General features: G+C 57.0%; 1 protein-coding gene across 1 annotated transcript in view; it reads left to right on the top strand.

The window, feature by feature from the left end:
• The window catches only part of CCDC33 (coiled-coil domain containing 33), a 115,128-nt gene that overhangs the window by 89,308 nt on the left and 1,796 nt on the right, over positions 1-24,024 (top strand). The window contains exons 13-18 of the mRNA XM_008071032.1: positions 19,803-19,968; positions 20,256-20,344; positions 20,551-20,682; positions 20,779-20,872; positions 21,945-22,111; positions 23,526-23,612. Coding sequence (XP_008069223.1) covers positions 19,803-19,968; positions 20,256-20,344; positions 20,551-20,682; positions 20,779-20,872; positions 21,945-22,111; positions 23,526-23,612 — 735 coding nt within the window. The remainder of the gene's footprint in view (positions 1-19,802; positions 19,969-20,255; positions 20,345-20,550; positions 20,683-20,778; positions 20,873-21,944; positions 22,112-23,525; positions 23,613-24,024) is intronic.

Genomic DNA, 24,024 nt, shown 5'->3' with positions numbered 1-24,024 from the left:
CGCGCAGATACACACACACACACACACACACACACACACACACACACACACACACCACACACTGCATTTGGTGCTAAACATCCAATCAAGTCCACAGATAATAGAGAACAGCCAGTTCACTCCCAGTTTAATCAGATAAAATGCCCATTCATCGGTTCCTGCCTGCCGCAGGCGTCCCCCCTCCTTAGGACGGAGCGGGTGGGGCAGGCGGGGCTGCAGAAGAAGGGGGCAAGACCCGAGTAGCTTGAGTATGTGGGCTGTGCCTTTAAATCTTCAAGGAGGGGGACAGCACTGCCCACGGGGGACTAATTATCCTTCTGCCTTTAGCCAGCTCTTACTCAAACAGACAAAAGGGGGCTCAGCAGCCCTGGTGGCTAAGCCTCAGCCTCAGAGTTTTTTTCACTCTCAGATATGCAAATCCACCTCCACAGGGCAGACCCTGGGGACAGTTGAACAACGACTCCCAGGACTTGGAGGGGCCAGGGAGGGCCATGGCAGCTGGACCCTCTGGGAGAAACTAGTCAGGAGACCGGAGGCATCTCATGCTTCCTCCTCCGGTGGGGTGGGGAACCCTGCCTCGCCAGCAGTGGGGGTGGGGAGTCTCATGAAGCAAAAGTGAAGACCCTCCATCCCGCCTTCTTCTTCGTGGGTGGGGGGCTCCTGTGGAGTGCTCCCTCGGGAAGCTGGCTTGGGCTTCTAGAAAGTCCAGGCAAGGCTCCCCTCCTCCCTAGGACACAGCTTCCAGGTGACCTAAACCAAGCACAAAGCTGGCTGTGCTGCCCCCTGCCCTGAACCCTCCCATGATTCCCTCACCCGCAGCATGAGCCCCTCGGCCTGAGGGGCCCCGGGACCTCTGAAGCTTGCACCCCAAGCCATTACCCAAACCCAGGAGGTTCTACCCATGCCCAGCCCCAGCAGTGACCCTCACAACTCCAGGCCTGCTCTCTCCCCCTTCTATCCCCTCCCCCACCTCCATCCCAGGTACCTGGCACACAGTAGGTGCTCAATAAGTGTGTGCCCGCCAAATGCATAAAATCCCCCTGCCTAAGCAGCTCCATGGGCCAAGCTGGTCTGGATCACAAACGAGAAGTTTGCTTCCTAGTCAGCCCCCAGCCAGCACCTGCAGGAACCCCAGTCTTTTGAAATGTGAAATGGGCTAATGCTAACCTTCACCCCACAGCAGGGGACAAATAGGACAGTACACGAGAGGAGGGTAGATCTGGGGACCACAGTCCATCTCTCTCAGCCCCTCTAAGATCCTCATAGGACACAATCATCTGCCACTCCCTTGAGGAATCTGTTCATTCACTACGTACAGGTCTGCCCTGCCCATTGCAGAAATTCCCCAGGTTCCTTACCAGTTGTCTCAGCAGGAAGCCTGAACCTTGGACTTGAGGGGAGCTTAACAACCCAGGTGGGCGGCTCCAGACAGAACTGGAGATAGGCTTGGTGCAGGAGGTCCAGCTAATTAGAATTTGAATTCCAACCTCGGGTCTGAAGTGGGCAGGGGGCATTCCCACAGACCTATGGGGAGGGTACCCCCAGGCCCCTCGCCACATCACCACCTGCGTCTGTGAGGGTCTGGGCACTGGCTGTTCATTACCTGGAGTAGATGACCCTGGGCAGGGGGTACGGCAGATAAAGGGTATGGAGATTTCTGCAGGAGGACTCTCAGGGCAGGGGAGGTGGGTCTTGAGGGGACCTGGATGGCTGACAGGCCGGTGAGGAGGGGACTCTGAAAGGACCGGCTGCCTCAAGTCTCAAAAGGCACAGTTGAACACACAGACTTCCGGAAGCAGTGCCCGGGATGGGTTCTGACAGCTGGGATGTGACTCCATGGGGTGACCTGGAGCCTGGCAAAAACAGAGTTGTTGTTATCAACTCAGGCTGGGTGCGGGGAAGGGGTGCCCCGAGGATAGGTGGGCAGAGGGTGTCAGGCTGCTAAGAACGGCAGAGGCAGGAGAGTGGGCACTCAGGGGCCCAATCCCCAGGGTAGGCGGTACCCTGAGTATGGCCTGGCTGTGGCAGCCTCCTCTGAGGAAGCCCGTGGGGGTCTGCTCCCTCTGGTTCACTAGGCCTGGGCCCTTGGAGCATGGGATCCCTCCCAGTGCTGGCTCTGTAGGGGTGCAGGTGCCCTGGGGAAGAGGGCAGGGAGGCCCCACCTTCATTCACCTCACCTCCAGCTCCCCTGTGACAGCTGAGCTCTTCCACCCCATCCCTCCCCCACCACTGTCCCTCTCAAGATGGCCTTGCATCTTCCAAGAGGCCCAGATATCCAACCAGGGCTTCCTCCCCCAGGTGGAGACATGGCAGGTGCCTCCAGGACCTCTCCCCTCAGCCCCTGCCTTGGGTTCTTCTCTTCTGGCCTGGGTGGGTACAAGAAATAGGGCACCATGGGCACACACCTTCACAAAATCAATGGAATGGGGGAGGGTGACATACTAGCCTAGTGTTAAAGCCCAGAGAGTCCAGAGCTCAAGAGACAGTTCTCTAAATAGCAGGATCTCAGCCCCTCCAACCCTGTACCAGGAACACACCTGGGGCCCGATGGTGTTGGGTGTATGGACTCCATGCAGCAAGGGAGGATGCAGCCCTGGGGTCCAGGGGGACATCTCAGAAAGAGAAGATTGGAAAGGACTTAAAGAATTCAGGCCAGCCAGGAGCGGTAGCTCATGCATATAATCCTAGCACTTTGGGAGGCTGAGGCAGGAGGATCACTTGAGGCCAGGAGTTCGAGACTGGCCTGGGCAATATAGTGAAACCCTGCTCTCTTATAGAAGAAGAGGAGGAGGAAGGAGGAGGAGGGAGAAGGATTGAAGAGGAGGAGGTGGAGGAGAATAATTCAGGCCAGCGTTGGGTGATCTGGGGAAGAGTTCAATGACACAGGGCTTTGCTCAGTGTCCCTAGATGCTGTTGGGAGGCAGGTAATTCCAGGAGAGGGCGTCTATCCTCGTCTAGAAGGCAGGAGTGACTAAGTGAGGCCAGACTGTCCCTGCTAAGAAAGCAGCGGTCACTCCTATTGACCAGCAGAGGGAGATGTGTGGTCATCTTTGTGGTTTGGACAGCTATCATGTTTTGTCTGTGTGCGCTCATGTTACAGAGCATCAGAGAGTGGCCTTGTATGATGCCGTGACTCACCTTCAGTTGGAGGACACCAGGGTCTAGCTGTGGCCAGCCAGCTCCTACCATCAGGGGTTGCTCATCTTTCTCAGTGGCTTCAGGGAGGGTCCAGAGAACGTAAGAAGGGACAGCTGTTACCCACACACCCTGTGCAGATGCCATGGTCGGCAGCAGACAGACTTTCGCTCCCTGAATCTTCACTGCCTTTCCCATTGTACAGATGAGGAAACTGAGGCTCAGAGAGGCAAAGTGCTCACCAGAGTCAAGAGTAACTGGCAAAAATGCAATGTAAGTCCAGTTTACAATCCCTCAACTTCCAAGTCCCTTCCATCTCTGCCCATGCCTGGAGGCTGAGCCTGCACCTACTCCCCTGGGCAGGTGGCCCTAGTGTCCCCTAGGCATCCCAGCTGGGCACATCTCCCTGCAGGGGCTCAGCCGGCTGTCATGGGCCAGCCTCGGTGTCAGCAGCCCTACCCCCACCCCCAGCCCAGGCTGGTCCCCTGTGCCTGGAGGTGCGAAGGGTAATGAGGCCCCGTAATGAGGCTTTCTGGAGACGTGGCTGGGAGATTTATAGACAGGCTTTGTCAATAGCCACACTGCTGGCTGCAGACCCAGCGAGACATCGACAAGTGCTCGTTATAGCCTCCCCCTGCGCCCTGCCCCGTCCCCCGCAGCCCCTCCCAAGCACCAGCCTGCCTGTTCGCAGTGCCTGTGTGCACAGCCTTCGCTCAATTAATTTGCACTTGTTGGTGCCATCTGTTCTTTCATGTGTCCTCATGAGTGCGTGCATCCTGCCTCCTCCTCGGATGTGCTTCAGAGCAGGGACAGGACAACCCTCTTCAGACATACAGGGCTCGCTGGCCAGGGTCACATCTCCCCTGTTAGGCTGGGTTCCTCAAGGTGGCAACTGCCCCCCTCCAGTCCACAGTCCCTGAAGGTTCAGTGTCCCTCCTCCATCTCTCCCACCCACCACAGCCCCACACCGCGGTGAGCCGTGCAGAGGCTCTGAGCCTGACCCCAGCAGGTGGGCCTCAGCCCTCCTGACCCCAACCCAAGCTGCCCCCGGGGAAGGCCGGCTGCCCCTGGGCACTGGCAGGCAGGACTTCCGTTCTGGTCCTCGCCTGAGTCTTGGCAGGCCCCTGATCCAAGGACACGGACATCTCTGAGACCCAGGGGTGGGAAGGGTGAGAAGTCACTCAGAAGTCTGTTTCTCTGGAACAGCATCAGTTAGGGTAGTCCAGAGGTCTGGACTTGGACAGCTCCCAGGGCGGGTGGGTCACTGCCTGGGGGCTCAGAGGACTGAGAAAAGGCAGCACCTTCGGATGCCGTCCCTTGGCTGCCCCCTCCCCAGTCCCAAGGGCTCTGGTGGCCAGCATCCCAACCTGCTCTTATCTCGGTCCCTTCCAGAGAAGGCCTCTCTGTCATTTCTAGCGCCAGCAGACTGTGCCTTCAGTACAGATTTCTGACCCTGGAGGAGTGAGGATGCTGAGCCGGCCCTGCTACAATGGGAGGCCAGGCAACCCATTGCCCCCTCTGGGCTCTGGGTCCTGCATACCACATGGGGTTTGTTTACAAGGAAGCCAGGCCTTGTACTAGGAGGGTCTTTGGGAATTTACAGGCATGCAGGTGCCAGCATCTAGCTCCAGCCCAGCCCACCTCACCTGACTATAACAGGCTCCGTGGTTGGGCCTTAGTCTGGCATCCAAGGCTTCCATGACTGAGCCCTGAAGCCACTCTAGCCTCATCTCCCGCCACCCTCTCCTCACCTTGGACCCTTACTGTCTGCAGTCCCCAGTGTGCCAGGCTGCTTCTCACCTCCATGCCTTTGCTCTGCTGTTCCCTGTGCCAAGACTCTTCCTCTTCCTTATACTGGTATCACCTGACAAACTCCTACTCATCCTTCAAAACCCACCTACAGCTCTGAGATGCCCCCAGTATACCCCTGTCTGCACCGTGGAGTGGGGAGGGCACTAGCTGAGGGGCACCCCACTACGGCACTTATCATCCTGACATCACGTCACCCTGCCTGCTGCCACATCCACATTGCTAGAAACACAAACTCCTTGGGAACAGAGACCAAGCTTTGGTCACATCTATGTCCGCAGTGCCCAGCACAGGGCCTAACCAAATGGGGCTGCCAGAGAGCGTATATTGGACCAGAGGCCCTTGTGTCCTTGGCCTGGGTTGGGGGAAAGTAGTGCTCACCTCTCCCCTATAGATAGGAGGAGACATGCCTGCCACCTGGCTGCCCACTAGTAGGGCCATGATGACCTCAGGGCAGGAGGGGATTCAGTTAGGACAAATGTGGATGCACACTGGAGAGGGCTTTAACCAAGCTCCCTGCCCCACCCCACCCTCAGCCCCCTAGCTCAGACCCAACCCAGGGGCCCCTGTGTGAACACCATCTTTGCGTCTTCTGCACATGGTTCCATGCTAGGGTGGAGCGCTTGGGGCTGAGATTTGTCTGGGTATAGGGGTGTGTTTCCTGGCTTCTGTGTGTATTGCAGGCCCAGCCGCCCTCCACCGGAGAGGGTTTTAGAAATGGATGACTGTGGTCCCTCACTCAGGCCCTGCCCCCAGGAACAGGTGTCTCTGGCCTCAAACAGCCCAAGTGCAGGGGACAGAAGCCCAGGCGTCCAGGAGCCCACTCCCTGGCTGGCACGGAGGCTCGCCGCTAGGCAGAGCCCAAAGAAACCAGACAAGTGCCAAAAGCCACCATACAAACCCCTCTGGCCCCTCCCCTGTGTCTGGTGGCTTTATTGCAGGGAGTAACTGCACGGGGAAGGACGTGGTGGTGCGGGCAGCCTGTGGGGCTCCGGGAAATGGGGTTGGGGGCTCAGTGGAGGCTAAGGTGGGCCTTCCAGTAAGACGGGCTTCTGCTTGGGTGGGAGGGAGACCACTCCTTCCAATGGCCCGAGTGACATTATCCATGTCCCGAGTGTCCTGCCCTGAGCTCCACTGAGCCTCGACTCTGCACTGGGGAGACCCAGCCCCGAGGAAACTAGAGGCCTGCACCTTACCCTCATGGACTCAAAAGCCAAGGTCAAGGTTGGTTGAAGATGGAGCACTAGCCCCAGGACCTGGGGCCATGTTAAGAATGCAGACTCTGGGCCAAGCGCACTGACTCACACCTGCAATCCCAGCACTTTGGGAGGATGAGGAAGGAAGATTGCTTGAGTCCAGGAGTTCAAGACCAGTCTCGGCAACATAATGAGACTTCGTCTCTACAAAAAAAAAACTAGCCAGGCATGGTGGCGCGTTCCTGTAGTCCCAGCTCCTTGGGAAGCTGAGGCAGGAGGATTGCCTGAGCATAGGAGTTCGAGACTGCAGTGAGCTGTGACCATGCCACTGCACTCCAGTCTGGGTGACACAGTGAAACCCTGACTCAGGGGGAAGAAAAAAAAAACAAAACAAGAGTGCAGACCCTAGAACCAGCTCCCTCTTCGTAACTCCTCCCCCTCTGTGGAATGGGCATAAGGGTCTCTGCATCCAGTTACTGGAAAGAGGAAGTCAGCTCGATTCATTTAAAGCCTTCAGAACAGCGCCCAGCCCACGTGAGCTCTTGTTACCTGGCTGGGTCAGGCTGTAGAAATTCAGAAAAGAGGTCAAGGAAGTCTCTTTGTCAGGAGGCTGTCTTTGCAGATTGGAGCTGGAGACAGCATGAAGGCGCCCCGCTCCTGCTGGTGGAGGAACTGCATGAGCAAAAGCACAGAGAAGGGACCAGCCCAACCTGTCTGATCCCCCAAGGGTGCTGAGGCTACAGGAAGTGGGTGATGTGGGAGTCATGGTGGGGGGGAGGTTGGGGGAGAGTGAGACCCCACAGGAGGTGTGAATAAAGTCCCCAGTACCACCAGGCAGCTCTGCACACCCCTCCCCACCCCAGCCTGGCATGTGCTTCCTGGGACCCCCCCAAAGAAGGACACCCCTTGGCCCTACAAAGAACCCTAGTCTTCACATAGTGATCGTCTGACATGTCTCGTCGTGTTTTAGCGGGTGGGGAAGGGACTGGGGTGCGGTTCTTCAGCACCCATTTTATAGATGAAATGCCTGAGGCTGGGTGCATCCCCCTGGGGCCATTCAAGGGTGTGGCTCCCCCACCCCAGCGGTCCATATTTGTTCTGTGTCCAGTGAAGGACTCCCGAAGGCCCATGTGGGCGTCCCTCCTGCCTCTTGCCAAAGAAGACTGGAAGTCAGCCACGTCTGGGGCCCGGCTGAGCTCAGCGGATGCCTCCAGTGGTGCATTATTGATGGGGCTTCTAATTGTGAGTTTCCCAAAGTCTACAGGCCTTTGATGAAAAATTCATGGCACGCTTGCAGACAGGAGCAGATTCAATCGATCGGCAGCACAGCAGGCGAGGGAGGACTGGGCCCCACGCAGGGAGGGGCGGCCAGAGGGGAGGCTGGGCTGGGAGGCTCATGGCCCCAGGAACTGTGGGGCCGGAGGGGCACACACAGCAGGGGGCTGCAGCCCATTTCCCGGATGGGGAGGCTGAGAAGCAGGATAAGGAAGGTCTAGGACCCACAGCTGGGGGTGCCACCTGGGTGACGGGTGCCAATTGGAGGGCACAGCCGGCTCCACCAAGAGCCTCGTGTTCATTTCCCTGGAGAGCATTAGACCCTGGTGAATGTCACGCGGAGGAGGGACCTGGATTCCTGGGGCCATTCTCCCATGCCAGGCACTGTGCTCAGAGCTTCACACCCACAACCTCATTTGATCCCCTAAGAACCATGAGATGGCTGGAGAGATGCTCTCCATTTTACAGAATAGGAAACTGAGTCTCAAAGAGGTTAAGCAACTGTCCAAAGCCACACAATGATCCATAGAGGAGTCCACCATCAGCTCAAATATGAACGACAAAGCTGTGTGGGGTGTCTTGTCAACTCCCCTGCGTCCCTATTGTTCAGAGGAAAAAACCCCATCAAGAAAAGTAGATTAAGTGAAAACAAGGCCCTCAGAGTGCTGAGCTGGACACCCAGTAGCCAGGGTTGGAGAAACAGGCCGAGGTATCTGTCTTGGCCTGTCCTGTCAGGCCCCAGAAAGCCCTGCCAGTCATTATTCATTCACTAAACAAGTAAACAAATATTTATGAAGGCCCGGCGCTGGCAGGCATCTTGCTAGGTCCAGAAGGAGGCCCCATAGTGACAGGCTCAGGGACCCAGCTTGCCTGAGACAGGCTGAAGTCAACTTAGTTGGGAAAAATGCAGACAGACCCCTTCTATGCCCCAGGAGGGGTCCGCGCAACCGGGTGGAGGGCGGTTCTGCCTTCGTGACCCGGTCGTTTCTAGGTGGGGGGCTGGCTTGTTTGGGTTTGTTTTCTCTCCGCTTCCCAGTGAGTTTCTTTTAAAAACATCCACCCATGTCTGCACTGAACTAAAGGGAAAGGAATTCATCCGGAACATCAGGAGCACAGACATGGGAAGGCCAGGGGCCCAGGCGTGGGGCTCTGAGCCACACGGAAGCTGCTGGGATGAGAGCGAGCCCTGCCTGGGCTGCTCTGGGGACTTCTGAGGGGACAAGGGGGACCAAGGAGCAGAAAGAGAGAGAGATGGAGGGGGAGAGGGATGGGGGGACACAGGGACAGAGTGGGAGGCTGACGGGAAGAGAAAGGAGGGACAGGATATGGGGGAACCAGTGGGCGGGGAAAGTGGAGATGGGGGAAGCAGGTGGGGGAGGCCAGGAGAAATGCTGAGACTGGGCTGGGGATCAGAAGGCCGCAACCCCGGGGCCCTCCCCTGCCCTGCTGTCTCCTAGGAGTTCCCTGGCCAAGGAGTGAGCCTAGTGTGATTTCAGCCACCCCATCCAGGGCCCCCACCCTGGAACAAAGGGGAAGCAGCCCCATGGGCCTGCCTGCTTCCGGCTCAGAGCTGGGCTCCGTTGCCAGGCAGGCGCTTGTTGTGGCAACACTCCCTGGGGGCCTCTCCTGGGGAACAGGACTGCTGGCCATAAAGATGGGGGAGCCAGGGCCCCCACCCCCTCCAGCCCCCAAGGCTGCTGCAGGCCTTCTTGACAGCCACTCTGTGAGTCACCCCACCCCTCTGGCCCCGGGAGGGTGGGTGAGCCAGCCCAGCAGGCAGGTGTGTTGGGGTGTGTTGCCAGGCAACCAGCAGAGGTGCCCCAGAGCCTGGACAGGTGGGGAGCTGGGTGGGAGAGGGCCAAGGCATTGGCCCTAGATGCCCACAGTTACAGAAACCCTCTGTGGGTACCCAGCCCCAGCCCAGGCCCCTTGAGCCCACTTGCAGGAACACAGGCAGCGAGGAGAGAAAGGCTTCTGGGAAAATCCCTGAAAGTGACCACTGTCTCCTGCTTGCTTGGGCCCTAACTCTGGCATCTTGGAGGTCCAGCCTCAGACCCTAGAAAGGAGCTGGGCCTGGGCTAGCCTGGAAAGCTTGCTGGCAGTGCATGCGTCCTACAGGACGTCCAGGAAGAGTGGGGATAACAAATGAGGGCACCTCAGGGGAAGCAGGTCAGCCCCAGGCCAGGGCACTCTGGCTGCCTTGTCAGGATGTCTTTTCTAATTCAGACGCCATGCCAAAGCACTTCCTCCACTGGCAAGAACCCCAGGGCCCTGCCCCAGCAGGGATTATCCCCCAGGTGCAGATGAGGAGACAATGGGCAGGGGCCTCTTTTGGATCATTCTACAGCTGTGGGCAGAGGCTGGATTCGAACCCAGGGCTCTGGACTCCAGCCAGGCTCTTCCCCAGCCCACATGGGATATTTCAAGGGCAGCAAAGTTCTAAGCAGAGGTGATTCCAGCAGGAGGTGACCAATGCTGGGTGGAGCGTGGTGCAAAACTCGTGGATTCTTTGGCTCAGCCCTAAAAAAAATTTTAGAGAGACCAGCAAAGTTTTAAAACAAAGCTTATTAGAGAAAGAAGAGCAACGGAGAGACAGGTCAGTGCTGGCAAGAACGAGAACGTCTTTTGCTTTTTACAATAGGTCTGATACACCTTCACAATGACTGATATGCTAAAGAGGGTGGAGCCCAGGTAACTGTCAGTCCAGAGATTGACATCTCTCCCCTGCTGATGGGAGGAATGGGCAGTCTATTCCAGGGAAACTTGCCAGACTTTTTCAATTCACTAGTTCACAAGCTAAAAGGGGTATGATCGTTTCTGTGACTTTTTGATTCCTGGTTCAGGAACTACTTAGATGGAGTTTTCCTTTGGCAAATGAGGGAGTGAGGCGGACTGGGAGTCCACTCTGAATTCACATTCCAGCCCTCAGGGTCGTCCAACCTGCCAACACAATGTCTGGATGCTTCTAAAACTTGCCTACAAGAAACCGATCTATCTATGCCTAACTTGTACTGGCTACCCTGACTCAGTGACGAGTGGGGAAACGTTCTTTTTGGGAGAGTGAGCAGGGCTTGTGAGACCCGGGTCTGGGGTCTGCCCCTCATCACCCCCTGAGTGCCAGGCTGGGGACAAGGGCTGGACACAGGCAGAGGAGTGATGGATGGCCAGGCTTGGTGGCCCGGGGGTCTTCCTGGAGGAGGACCCAGAGTGCAGCCTTGAGAGTGGGACAGGATTCAGGAAGGCCTGAGAGTGTAAGCGGGAATGGAAGACTTTGTCATCCAGGAAGCCCTGCCCCCACCCTAGCCCTGCCTGGCTACATTGTGCCGGCCAGGCCCAATTAGCGAGCACCGGCTCCTGCAGGGGCCAATTAGACAGGGGCTGTGGTCAGCTGCCGGCCAAGGCCCCCACCACCCTTTGGAGCTTCACCAAGCCAAGCACAAAAGCTTCCTAGGCACCATCTCTGCGGCTGAAAGAAGGGAAAGAAAGGACAGAAGATGGGGGAAATGCACTCCTTTTGTTTCTTTGCTATAACCTTGGCCCGAACAAAGAAGCAATGTCTTCCCCCTCCCCGGGAGGGCAGCTTCCACCGAGCAAGGACTGTTTGAGACAGCAATTTGCACAGATTTGTTGTGGGTGGGAGGCCCAGATGGCATTCGGGGGGGAAACAGGAGCAGGGATCTGGAGTGCGCAGGGCCCGGGTTCTAGAACCTTCTGTGACTGCCAACTGCCCTCTGTCCAGAGGCAGAGCTCCTGAGCCTGGCACTCAAGGCACTGCCTCCCTAGCATCCTGAGTCTCAAGACCTGCTCCAGCCCTCTGGCCACACACACCTATGCCCTTGGCGTCCTCCAAAGAGTCCAGCCCACGTTGGCTTCCATGCCTGTGCTTGAGTTGTTCACACCTCAAAGCTCACCGGTGCAGTCAAATCTCACTTGCACCGTAAAGTCCCAGCACTGACCTCTCCCCTCTGCAGGAACACCACTCCCACTGCTGGCCTCTCTGGCTTACACCCCTAGGGTGCTAGGGTGTGAGCAGTGTCCCAGGGCAAGACCCCTTTCCACTGGGAGCTCTCCGAAGGCAGGGGTCTCCCTACTCCCAAAAGAGCAGAGCTTAAAGGTACAAATACTGGCTGGCAGGCCTTGCTGGGGAGCAGGTGGAAAGAAGAGATTTACCAAGACAGAGCCCAGAATGGGGCTTGGGAGACCGGGGCCACCACAGGGTGGTGGTGGCAGGTATAGAGGGGACCAACCAGGGCCATGCCGCCTGCAGGTAGCCCCCCAGGCTAAAGCCCCACGGCAAAGCCACCCTGCCCAAGCCTGTCCAGCCCCACCCTCTGGGTCTTGGAGTGCAGCCTCTCCCACTAGACTACACCCTTGCTGCCTCAGTGTCCCCAACCAGCCAATGAGGTTCACAGTCCTCCCTCACCTGCCCTCTGGGGGTGACGAGGCTCCAAAGCAAAGGGAGGGAAAGAAAGAGGCTTGTGTTCTTCTGGGTCCCATGTCATATTGTTCCACCGTGGGTCAGAGGGGAGTGTGGCGGGGTGGGCAGTGGACGAGGACAGAGGGGCCAGCAACCCAGTGGCATTAGCGTGGGTATTTCTAGGAGTAAGGGGGCTGCTCAGCCACAGGGAGTCCCGATGTCTGGGCAAACCCTGGTCTCTTTAGCAAACCTCCAGGCACAGCCTCCACCCTGCCCACTCATCCCTGAGATCGCCCTTTGGAACTGGGCTTGTGCTCCTGGATCTCTGGAACTGTGGGATCTCTGGAAACATTGCAGCTGAATGTTTCCATTTTATTTTAAGGAAATGCGGCTGACTCCTTTTAAAGGTATCGACCATGTCGGTTGGCCAAGAGAAGCCTCTCTGGCCTTCTGAGGGGCCCTGCTGGAGCTCTGCCTGTCAAACAATGGCAGAGCTGGTGGCAGCAGATCTGGGCCAAGGGCTTGCCTGAGAAAGTCAGAGAGGCAGGGAGGCCCCTTTTCTGCTATAGGGGTCTCTGGGAGCTGGAGGGAGAGCATGTGGGTGGTCCCTGGCAGATAGGGAGTGCCAGGCGGGTGGGGGTAAGCGATGGTTTCTGGGCCAAGGAATGTTGCAGTTACCTATTGCTGCATAAAAAACTACTTGAAATGTTGTGATTTAAAATGATCGTTTTAAAATTTATTATTACATCTCGTGTTTGGAGGTCAGGATCCAGTCACGGCACGTAGGGTGGGTCCCCATCTCTCCCACACGGTTAGTCTGGGGGCAGCAGCAAGGGAGGAAGTAACAGGGAAGAGGTGGGATTACCGTAAGGTGGTCTCGTCTCAAGCCCCTGACCTCCCTGCTCCTCCTCCTCATTCTCCCTGGGGCTGGCCCACGACAGAGGCTTCAGCCCAGGTCCAGGATTCACTGAGTGGTCTCCAGGAAGTCACTGTCTGGCCACCAGAAACTGAGATGGGAGTTCATGGAGGGCAGGACAGACCGCCTGGAGGAAGGACACATGCCCCTGGAACTGGAAGCGAGACACCCCCACCCCCTCCCCATAACAAGAGCCAGCTCTGGGCGGCCTCACCTGGCCACTGGCTGAAGTCACAGCCTGGAGCAGAGCGTCCGTGGGAGGCGGCTGCCCTCTGCCGGTGGCAAGGACAAACCACATGCCGGGGGCCTGCCATCCTGGGCCCAGGGACCCAGAGATGGGTGGTGGAGGGGGAGGGGGCGTGTGTCTGGCCCTGCCGCCCACCCCGCCTCAGAAGCGGCAACCTGTCTCAGGCTTCCCTCGCCCCTCCCACCCCTACCCCTGCTCCAGCCCTCACCTCCCCTCTTCGCCCCTCCCTCCCATCTTATTCTCCAGGAAATCCTCTCCCCACCCCCGTGCCGCTCCTTGACCCTTGTGTCCCTTCTTGGTCTCACTGTCCCCTCAGTCTTCACCTGACATTCAGGGCCAAGGTCACGGGGTCACCTCCTCCGGGCCACACTCAGAGGCTCCCTCTACAGATGTGGAGGCTGCCCAGCCTTCTATCCTTCCCCTCAAAGTCTTTGATGTTGTGAGATGCCCCCCACATGCAAACGACGGCAGCGAACATGAATACAGAACGTAGCCAAGTGTCGCACAGCAAACGCCCTTGAAGCCACCGCCCCCAGCAGGAGTAGGGGCAACACCGGCACCCCCGCCTCAGCCCTTGTGCCCTCCCAGCCACACTCCTCCCCGCTGGATGGGACACCTGGCTGCCTTCCTTCACCTGCCTGGCTCCTTCCTCCTCCCTGCCATGTGTTTCCTCCTTGAGTCCCCACCTCTGCTCGAATCTGCCCAGGAACTCCCCACCCTCCTGTCGCCCTCAGGGCTCTCAGGAAGGTGCGCTTGCTCTGTGTGGCCATCCAGGCTGCCCCAGGGTGGGCTGGGCTCTACTGCCAGGCCAGGACCCCAGGGAAGGTGACGCCCTCCTGCGGACGCTCTGCAGCCTCGGCTCTGCCGGCTGGCCCCGCCCTTCTCCCCCCGCCTCTCCGGGAGTCGCCCTGGTCTTGAGGGCTTCTCTCCCACCACACCCCTTTGTCCTTGAGCCCCCTCCTCACTCCACGCTTCCCGACTCTGAAATCGCAACCTTCCCAAGCCTCCACCGGCACCTTCCACAGCTGCCCTCCTTTCTCTCCTCCACCCCAAGATTCTCTCCAAGCCTGGCAGCCTTCAACAGCCTCCCAGCAGCCCCACCTGGGGCCAGGTACCCCCTCACAGGCCTCCTCTCAAGCCCCGCTCCTCCTCCTGCCCACTCCAGAAGTGTACCTGCTCCCCCAAAGACCCCGGGATCCTCCTCCTCACCTCCTCTTTCTTCTCCACCCCAAGACCCCAGGCTCCTCTCCCTCCTCCTCCTCCTCTCCTCTTCTTCCCTACTTCAGGGCTGCACCTCCTCCACCCAAAAATCTCAGACTCCTCCTCCTCTTCCTCTTCCTCCCCCTGCGCTTTCCCCCGCCTGCTTTCTCCTCCCTCTGCCTGCCACTTTGCCAGTCCGCCCCTCCTCCCCAGCCAGGATCCCATTGAGTCCCACCCAGCTCCCAGCTCTGGGCCTCCATTCCCCATCCGTTCTCAGTGCTGGGCAGCCAGAGGCGTCCTGTCACATCCCCCACCCCCTGCAGCTCAGGCCCCTCAGTGGATGGAGTCCAAGCTCCTGAGACTGGCCTTCAAGGCCCCCTTCAGCCTTCCCTACACTCACCCTGCCCCACACTCCAGCAGCTCACCGCCTTTGTTCCTCATCACACAGGCCCTCACCTCCCTGCCTGGTCACAGTGCCGTCTCTGCTCGCAAGACCCTCCCCCACCTCTAGGTATCACCTACTCACCCTCCCAGAGTCAGCTAGGTGATCACTGCCTCCAGGAAGCCTTTCTGGACCCTGGCCTGGGAAAGGGCCTCCTGTAAGCTCCTGTCTGTCACAGATGTCACTGCCATCTCCTGGGTGTAAGACAGGAGGCCATCGCTTGTCTGGGCTCCGTGCCCCCAGCGTGGGCAGACCTGGCACACTGGTGTTCAGTGAGCATCGGCGGCTGCGGGTTTACTGAGCTGTTCCAGCATAGGCTTTATACTCAGTCCCTGTGACCTTGGGAACACTACTTCCAGCCTCAGTTTCCCCACCTGGACAATGAGGGCATAAGGCCTTTCTGATCTGCATAGTTGGTAGAACCACAGGTACCTCTGGACAAGACGCTCCGGCGCTCACCTCCAGCGCTTCCCTTTGGGGCTGGGAGGGCAGTGCTGCTCTTCAGGCTTCTGTAAAGATGATCCCACCCTCCTCCTCCTCAGTAGAAGCTAGGACTCGGTTTCTGGAAAATGGGAGCAGTCATGTAATCATGTCTGGGGCTATCACAAGAATCTTAAAAAAAAAATTTCATGGTGCCAGGCATCTATACCTCCCTCACTCCACAGCAGCCTCCCTTGGGTGGGGGGTGACTCCCCATTCCACAGATGAGAACACTGAGGCTCAGAGAACAGGTGCTGCCCTTTCAGAGCCAAAGAAGAGGTTTGGAGGAGCAAAAGGCACCTGCATTCAGTGGCACCGGGGCAATTCATACCCAGGGTCACCCATCGATTCTCACCTGGCAGTTTTGGTGGTGGGCATGATCGTGGGTGAGGAGGGTAAGCTGGACACCAGGGTCAGTTCCGGGCTCTGGAGTCAGTGCTCCTAGAAGATGTGCCAGCCCAGGGACAAGACAGGAGTGGGGCTGGCATCTGGCCCTCCCTCAGCAGGCTAGGAACTGGGGGGAGGGGACAGCAAGCCACCAAGGGAACAAAACCCTAACAGGAATCTGGAACGTGGTGTCCTGCGTGTTCAAGGGCTGTGACGCAGTGTGTGGCCCTGGGGGAGCCCAGCTCTAGGCTGTGGGGAGAGGTCAGGGCTACCCACCTGCAAGCTGTGGCCTCTCAGCCCAGCTGTGCTGACCAAGGTCTCAGCTGCATGGGTCGGGGAAGCCCAGGAGGGAAAGCAGACCCACCAATTTCTCAGGATGGAGACTACAGCCAGGATAGACCAATCAGGGTCCCTCTCCACCCCCTGGGGAGCCCTTCCTCTCCCAGAGCAGTCAGCCGGCAGGACTGGAAGGGAGATGGAGGGAGGGTGAAGCCCACCACCTCAGAAGCCAAGCTCTCTCCTCACCCCACCTCCTTCCTCCAGTTGGGCTCCTGCTTTCTTCATCTGTCAAGGGGAGTGTCAGTAACAGGGCTCCGCTCCCCCGAAGGCTGCTGAGTCGGAGAAAAGTGGGGTCTTAGCAATGGCGAGCCCCCACATGAGAAGGGGGGTGATTAAACTCACAGGGGTGAGCCGAGGAGCCAGAAGCCTCTTCCCTGGGTCTCTCTCCATGCACACACACCCCCCAGCTATGGACAGGATCGTACTGGTCTGCCACAGGCTCTTTCCCGTCACAGCAGAGGGTGGCCATCCCCGTGCATCGGTACAATTAAATCTAGGTCATCCTTTGTGACTACTGCTGTGGCCCAGAGACAGAGTGTGCCCTCATGGAAGACCCCAAACCGCGTGGCGGCGAGCATCCTCAAACATGTCTGCTTGGATATGCCTGTGTGGGTCTCTCTAGAGGATACTACGCTGGAGGCTGAGAGGCCACGTGGATGCTGCTGTAATTGTCCAGAGCAGACATAAGAGGCTGCATCAGACTGGGAGAAGGAAGGAGGGGAAGAATTTCCTTTGTCGAAATCTCATGGGCTTCCCCTAGCTGGTCCCCCGGGCCTCCCATCCCCCTGGTCTATCCTGGTTGTAGTCTCCATCCTGAGAATGAAAGCTTTAGAGCACCAGAGGAGGGGTGGGGACCTAGGGGGCAGTGGGGAGGAAGAGGAAGAGATCTGGGATATTGACTAAAGCAGCCAGGAGAACAGAAATAGGCTGGAATGGGAACAGCTGCCTCTAAGTTACATACACTTGCCCGGGTCGGGCAAGGCCTTGAAGCCTGAGCTTCCCAGCTTCCCCAGGGGACTCCACACAAGACTGTGAGGCTCTGGAAGGTGAAGGGGCCTGCCCAAGCCCACACAGGATGTGAGTGGCCAAGGTGACCTTCTGATTGGGACCTGACCACGAAACCCTGTGTGTATGGGCCATCTCTGGGCAGAGTCTCCCTATCAATGGCACCATCTGAGGGCACCAGATGGACAGATCTGGAGGAGTCAAGACCTAGAACTCAACCAGGGCAGGTGCCAGAGAGATGGACCTGGCACCGGCATCATTAAAGGCTAGAGAGTGACAGGTGACAAGTGGTGTCTGACAAGCCCCACTGTCTGGGGACCCCCATGCAGCAGGTGGGAGGCAGTGGCGGGGCAGCCAGGCCTCATCCAAAGGCAGCCTGAGGCCCAGTGGGAGGTGGAAGCACAGCTCTGCCTCTCCAGGGCCTGAGCCCTGACTCCCAGCCCCTGTGCAAGGCCCTCCATGGCCTCAGGAAGTCCATAGGCCTCCAGGGCTCTGCAAACTCCCAACTCCGACCACCTCCTCCTCTACCCAGAGCTTTCTGATTGTGGATTGTGATTGTGATTCTGATTGTGAAGTCGTCTCTATTTTGTCCTGTTCAGATTTGAGAAACTCCCTTTGTGAAACTTTTTATAAATAGGAAGAAGTTTCTGCTGATAAAACAAATGTATTAAATACAGTCTACTAATTTTCCTACATATATATATATGTATGCATACAAGGTATGCACACATACTTACAAGGTGAGTTCACAAACTCATCCTAGAAAAAGTGCTCCATCCCTCATTGCTGAATATCACTACCGTCACCTTTGAAGTACCCCCTTGGGAAGCTATGCACCGATGCCAGTACCTAGTCCACCCGTCAAAGCAATTTTGGAACTCTTTTTCTGGGATAACCATGAGAGCCGTCATCAGATTACCCTTGATGTCCCGAATGTTATCAAAATATCTTCCTTTCAATATTTCCTTTATATTCAGGTAAAGAAAAAAGCCATTAGGGGATAGATCAGGTGAGTAGGGAGGGTGTTCCAATTCAGTTATTTGTTTGCTGACTAAAAACTCCCTCACAGATGGTGCTGTGTGAGCTGGTGCATTGTTGTGATGCAAGAACTCCTTCAGGACCATTTTGCACACACCTTTCTCATGCCCAGATTTTCACTTGAGATTTTCCTAACTGTTTCTCTGTTGATGTTTATTTGTTCTACTTTGCTTCTCACAGTCAGTCAATGGTTTTGATGCACAATTCAATGAGTGCTTGCAATGTTTTTGCCAATGTTTACTGGCCGTCCTGAGATCTCTTCATCAATGGCTCTCTCTCTCCCCTCGGAAAAACGTTTAATCCATTTATACACTGCCATTTTCTTCATGGCATAACCCTCATAAACTTGGACTAACAGGGTCCCGGATTTCATTTCCACTCTTGCAAAATGTAACAAGAAATTTAATGTTTGTTCATTGCTCTAATTCAAGCTCTGACATTCTCGCGACGGCACACGAAAATATGCAACAATAACGAACACCTCTGGCAAGACACCACCACACACTGATGCAAATGCAGCTGCGAGATACTGATATATCAAGGTTATAAAGCTTTACTGAGTTGTTTGTACAGTGCTGCGCATGGTGGCAAGTTTGTGAACTTAATTGTCAGACCACATACACATATACATGCAGGCAGACTTGAGTTTTTCTCCCAAACTGGGACAACACTGATTCTTCTCTTTGTGCCCTGCCTTTGTCCTTCCCAGAACACTGTGAAGTGTCCAAGCACAGGTGTCTCATGGCAGGATTGCACGATGCGTAAGAACATGGGCTTAAGCCCAGCAGGCCTAGATTTCAGACCCCGGCTCTGCACTCATCCGCTTTGTAACTGAGCGAGTGTCTGGCCTCTCTGGGTCTTGGTTCCCTCGTCAGTAAGATGGGAATGAGAATAGCGCCCACTCTCATAAGCTTGTGATGAGGACTAACTAACTGAGGGAAGACATGTGAGATGCTGAGAAGGGGGCCTGGAGCATAGTAAATGCTCAGCAAATATCAGATCCTGGGACTATTGTCATTTCTAACCCCGTGGCTGCGTCCAGCTTCCCGGCCCCACCTCACACCACACACCTTGTAGCTGGATCCTGACCTCGACCCTGAGGTTTAACTGGGTTTCCCAGACCTTCCTTGGGTTCATCCCTGACTGGGAAGATGTGCCTGGTCAGCTCCCATGTGACAGTCAGTGGGATTTCTGAGAAAGTCTTCCCTGGGAGAGGGGAGTCCAGGCACAGTGGCTCACACCTGTAATCCCAGCACTTTGGGAGGCTGAGGTAGGAGGATCACTTGAGACTAAGAGTTTGAGACAACATGGTGAGTTTGGGCAACAAAGTGAGACCTCATCTCTACAAAAAAATCTAAAAATTAGCCGGGCGTGATGGCACACGCCCATAGTCTCAGTTACTCAGGAGGCTGAGGTGGGAGGATCGCTTGAGCCCAGGAGGTCAAGGCTGCAGTGAGCCATGATCATGCCACTACACTCCAGCCTGGGTAACAGAGTGAGACCCCCAACTCCAAACAAAGTTTTTTTTTCTTTTAAAGTAGAGGGGAAAGGAGGAGGGAGACAACAGAGAAGTGGCTGTGATTTAGCCAGATGCTGGAAACTTGGCCCCGGGGGCCTTTCCAGCCTCTGTTGCCCACAGGCCTCCTCTTGTGTCTGAGCTGGGGTTCCTCCTATGTTGGTGTCATAGGACATGATGTGGCCCCGGGAGGGCTCATTAGTGCAGCTGCCCTAACATGGCCAGGATGGGTAAGGACCAAGTCACATCCACCCTTCTGGGAGTTGCCAAGACTCAGGACACAGCCTGGGGCTCATCCACTCCTTGGCCTCGGGGGTGACCCCCTGACATCCAGGTGTGGGTGCAGAGGTAGGGCCGGGTTCCCGTGGGCAGGGGCTCAGCTCTGGGTTGGGACTCACAGGAGACAGACACCTACCGGCGGGCCATGCAGAAGATGGCCGAGGACATCCTGTCACTGCGGGAGCAGGCCAGCATCCTGGAGAGGGAGAACCAGGTCCTGAGGAGCCACCTGGCCCAGCAGAAGACGGACGAGGAGCAGGACAGAGCCAGCGAGGCCCAGAACGCGGGTGAGGCCGGACAGACCGCCGAGACCTCAGGGCAGCCGCTGGGGCTGGGCTCCGGGCTGTGTGACAGTGGCGGGAGCTCCTCCAGATGTCCGTGTCCCTGGGCTTGGCCAGAGGAGCCCCCATGCCCACACTGTCCCTGCCCAGCCAGGTTCTCTCAGGGGTGGCAGACGGAGAATCCAGTCCCATCTCAACCCCCCCCCAGGGTGTGGGACATCTGCCCTGCCCCACCCAGTACAGATTTGGGCTGGGAGTGGCCTCCTCCCTGAGCCGGGCCCCCCACCCAACAGCATCCATGAAGCAGAAACTGCTGATGAGTGAGCTGGACACAAAGAGACTGAGGGACAAGGTGCAGCATTTGCAGAATGAGCTGATTAGAGTGAGTTGGGCCAGAGAGGGGTGTGGAGGGGAGGGAGCTGGGGGAGGGGTGTGTCGGGGAGGAATGTCCAGAGCAAAAGAGGGGGCCCTAACAGGAAAACAGAGGTACCAAGGGGGGAGAACCAGCCCAGGGTTGCGGGGGAGAGAGCCTCAGGCCAAGGAGGACTCCCAAGCTCCCATTCTCCCACTTGCCTCTCCCTCCCACAGAAGAATGATCGAGAAAAGGAGCTGCTCCTTCTATGTGAGGCCCAGCAGCCCCAGGCTGTGCAGCTCAAGCTCTACCAGGACAAGCTGCAGAAGACGAAGGCGCTGGAGGAGACCGTGCGGCACCAGGAGAAGGCAGGTGCCCGGGAGGGGCTGCCCCAGGCCCCCACCCCCGCCCCGCAATGGTGGGTGAGAAGCACCAGCCAGCCCCGCCTCTGCTCTGTCCGGCAGGTGATCGAGAAGATGGAGCAAGTGCTGGAGGACAGGCTGCGGGACAGGAAGGAGCCCCCGCCCCCAAACAGGCTGCAGGGAAAGCCCAATGTGGGTGGGTCCCTCCCTTCTGCCTGGGAGGCCCTGCCTTCCTGGAGCCTCCAGCTTCAAGAGCACCCACAGAGAAGCCCCAGTGCTTGGGAGACCCAGGACACGCCCCTCCCCTGCTCATTCAGGAGGAGGGGCTTTGGGAGGTCCCCTGAGCGCCCTCCTCCCCTGGAAGCCCCCCAGGACACAGTTGGGCATACTTTGGAGCCAGGCCAGAAAGAGGCTGGACCTCCAGGAGAGGCCCTGCAGATGGGAAGAGCAGAGAGGAGTTTCCCCAGAAGAAGGGCAGCCTGGAGCACGTTTCAACTTTTAACTACAGACCCCATCAAATTAGCCCCCACCTTGCTAAACCTTCAAAGAGCCTGTCTCTGCAGAGCACATAAACAGAAATACTTTGATGAAATCAATGGTTTGTTTTCCCTGTTGATGTTCACCAAAGCCACCTGGAGCTGCCTGTCGGAGGTGGCTCTGGTGAGCAGGAGAGAGCCAGGTGCCACCACGTCAGGCAGGCCCAGAGCCAGGGATTCCCCGATCCTGCCCTGAGCTTGCCTGGACAGCCTCACCAGACAACTGAGTGCCCAGCCCTGTGTTCCCTTCACTGCTGGGCATGAAGGGATGGGCAGTTCTAAAGGCCTTTAGAAAACCATAGAAGCTGACTGGGCTTTCAGGAGCACCGAGGTTCTCCGGGAGTCTGGTAAAAGACTGAGGTGGCAACCTGGGGGGAGGAGAACAGCCAGGGTCAAGGCCCGGGGACATGAGAAGACCCCTAGGAACACAGGAGGAAGAAGAGAGAGAGGAGGAAGGAAGAGAGAGAGGTGAAGGAAGAGAGAGAGGTGAAGGCACCAGCACACACCAAACACAAATGAGGAGCTAAGGAGAATGCTGGGGTCAGAGTCTAAAAAGCTTGGAAGGGCAGCCTGAGGTGTGCACCCTAGAGCCCACCGGCCGCAGGGCACCATGAAAGACTTGGGAGCAGAGAGGAGAGAGGGGCAGATTGAAACCAAATGCTGGGGCGCATCAGGGCAGGGACAAGGAGGCAGGAAAGCCCGTCTCACCAAGGTCTGTGGCCATGTCTGCAGCCTTCCCTGTGCTCTCAGCCTCTGGCCTCCCCCTCGGTTCTGCAGGAGAGAACCTGCCCACCGACATGTACTCGGTGCTGCTAGCAGAAAACGCAAGACTGCGGGCAGAGCTGGAGAAGAACCGCCACCAGTCAGCCCCCATCATTCTGCAGCAACAGGCCCTGCCGGTAAGAGCTGGCTCGGGTTGGCCTGGCCGGCCTGCACCGGCCACCAAGTGCCCGGCAGTCACTTGCAGCACAATCCAAGTTGAAGGTCAGGATCAGGAACTGGGCCTCCTGGGGCCTCCAATCTGCCTGGAGTCTCCTAAAATCTGAGCTCTCAGGCCTTGCTTTCTTTCTCCTGGGGAACGCATGCTTCTGGAAACTTCCCCTTGTACCCTCGAGCATCTTGGGAGAAAGCAGGCCCCTCACTGACCATGGATTTCTGAGCCCTGACCCCTTGGCCACCTGGCCAACCTCCATCTGGACCCCACACAGGCCTCTCAGAACTCCCTTCTGGAGCCTTTCCTGGAATGGGGGCAGCCTGGGAGAGCCCTTTTCCCCACCCCAGGTGAACCCCAGGGAGTTGGGAGCAGGAGGAGACTCGGCAGAGAGGCTGCGGGAGACAGATGCCCTGGGCCACTCCTGGTGTGCAGAGACCCTGCCCGCACAGGTGGGTGGCCCAGGCCGCTTCTGAGGCTGCTTCAGATGCCCCTCGCTGTAAAGTGACAGTTGGAATTACAGAAGAGTGGGCAGGGCAGAGGCACAGAGGTTTCTTCATCCCCGAAATCCTAGTCGTTGAGTTCAGTCTGAAAGCACATTTGGCCTTGGGCATCCAGGTCAAGTGGGAGGGACAGGGGACGCTCACACACGGATTCTTCACTTTGCAAAAAGACTCTCAGATGGGCCCTATGGCTCAGGCCTGTAATCCCAGCACTTTAGGAGGGTGAGGAGGGAGGGCTGCTTGAGCCCAGGAGTTTGAGATTATCCTGGGCAACACAGCGAGACCTTGTCACGACTAAAAATCAGAAAATTAACCAGGCGTGTTGGCACACACCTTAGTCCCAGTTACTCAGGAGGCTGAGGCAGGAGGATTACCTGCACCCAGGAGTCAAGGCTGTAGTGACCTGTGATCGTGCTACTGCACTCCAGCCTGCCTGACAGAGTGAGACTCTGATTCAAAAAAAAAAGAGAGAGATAATTGGTAATAGTGGGAAACTGCCAGGGGAAGGGGAGGGTGCACCTCATCCACAAGGGTACCTGCATAATTACATTTGTATACCTAATCCTGAATTATACCTTACATCTTTAAAATTAATTTAAAAAATTTTTAAGTTCATTAAAGGGAACTCCCCAATGCACTGTACATTAAAAAATTGATTTGTAAAAACTTCATATACCTAAACATCTATGAAGGAAACAGCTGTGAAAAACCCACATGCTGGGCCCTGTTCCAGATGAGGGTTCAGCCCAGGTCCAGGCTCTGTGTGGGGAGGGTCTGTGTGAATTTGGAGCTCCGAACTACCTGGTTTCTCCCCCAATGGCTGGGTTTCCCAAGCCCACACAGCCACAGCCCCTGGCTGAGCTTCTGCTTTACCCACAGGATTTCCTCTCCAGTAACTCAGACAAATTCAATCTCCTGGCCAAGCTGGAGCGAGCTCAGAGCCGGATCCTCTCCCTGGAAAACCAGGTGAGGTGCAAGAGTTGATCAGGCTGAGCCAGGCTCACCACATAGCCTTGTGACCAAGGCTATGACCAAGTGTGTGAGTAGGGTCAAGGCTCAGACTGTGACCAGTATCAGGGCTCAGTGTGTGACCAGGGTCAGGGCTTAGCATGTGACCAAGGTCAGAGCAAGTGAGTGACCAGGATCATGGTTCAATATACAACAAAGGTCAGGGCTCAATGTGTTTCCAGGGTCAGGGCTTAGTCTGTGACCAGGATCAGGACTCAGTATGTGACCAGGCTCAAGACTCAAAGTTTGACCAGGGTCATGGTTCAGTATAAAACAAAGAGCAGCTGGCCTCGGTGGCTCAGCCTGCAATCCCACACTTTGGGAGGCTGAGGTGAGTGGATTGCCTGAGCCTGTGGGTTCGAGACCTGCC

The sequence above is a fragment of the Carlito syrichta genome, unplaced genomic scaffold (assembly GCF_000164805.1).
Source record: "Carlito syrichta isolate Samal-C Ts95f unplaced genomic scaffold, Tarsius_syrichta-2.0.1 Scaffold314096, whole genome shotgun sequence".
Taxonomy (NCBI): Eukaryota; Metazoa; Chordata; class Mammalia; order Primates; family Tarsiidae; genus Carlito; species Carlito syrichta.
This window is presented reverse-complemented; position numbering and strand designations above follow the sequence as displayed.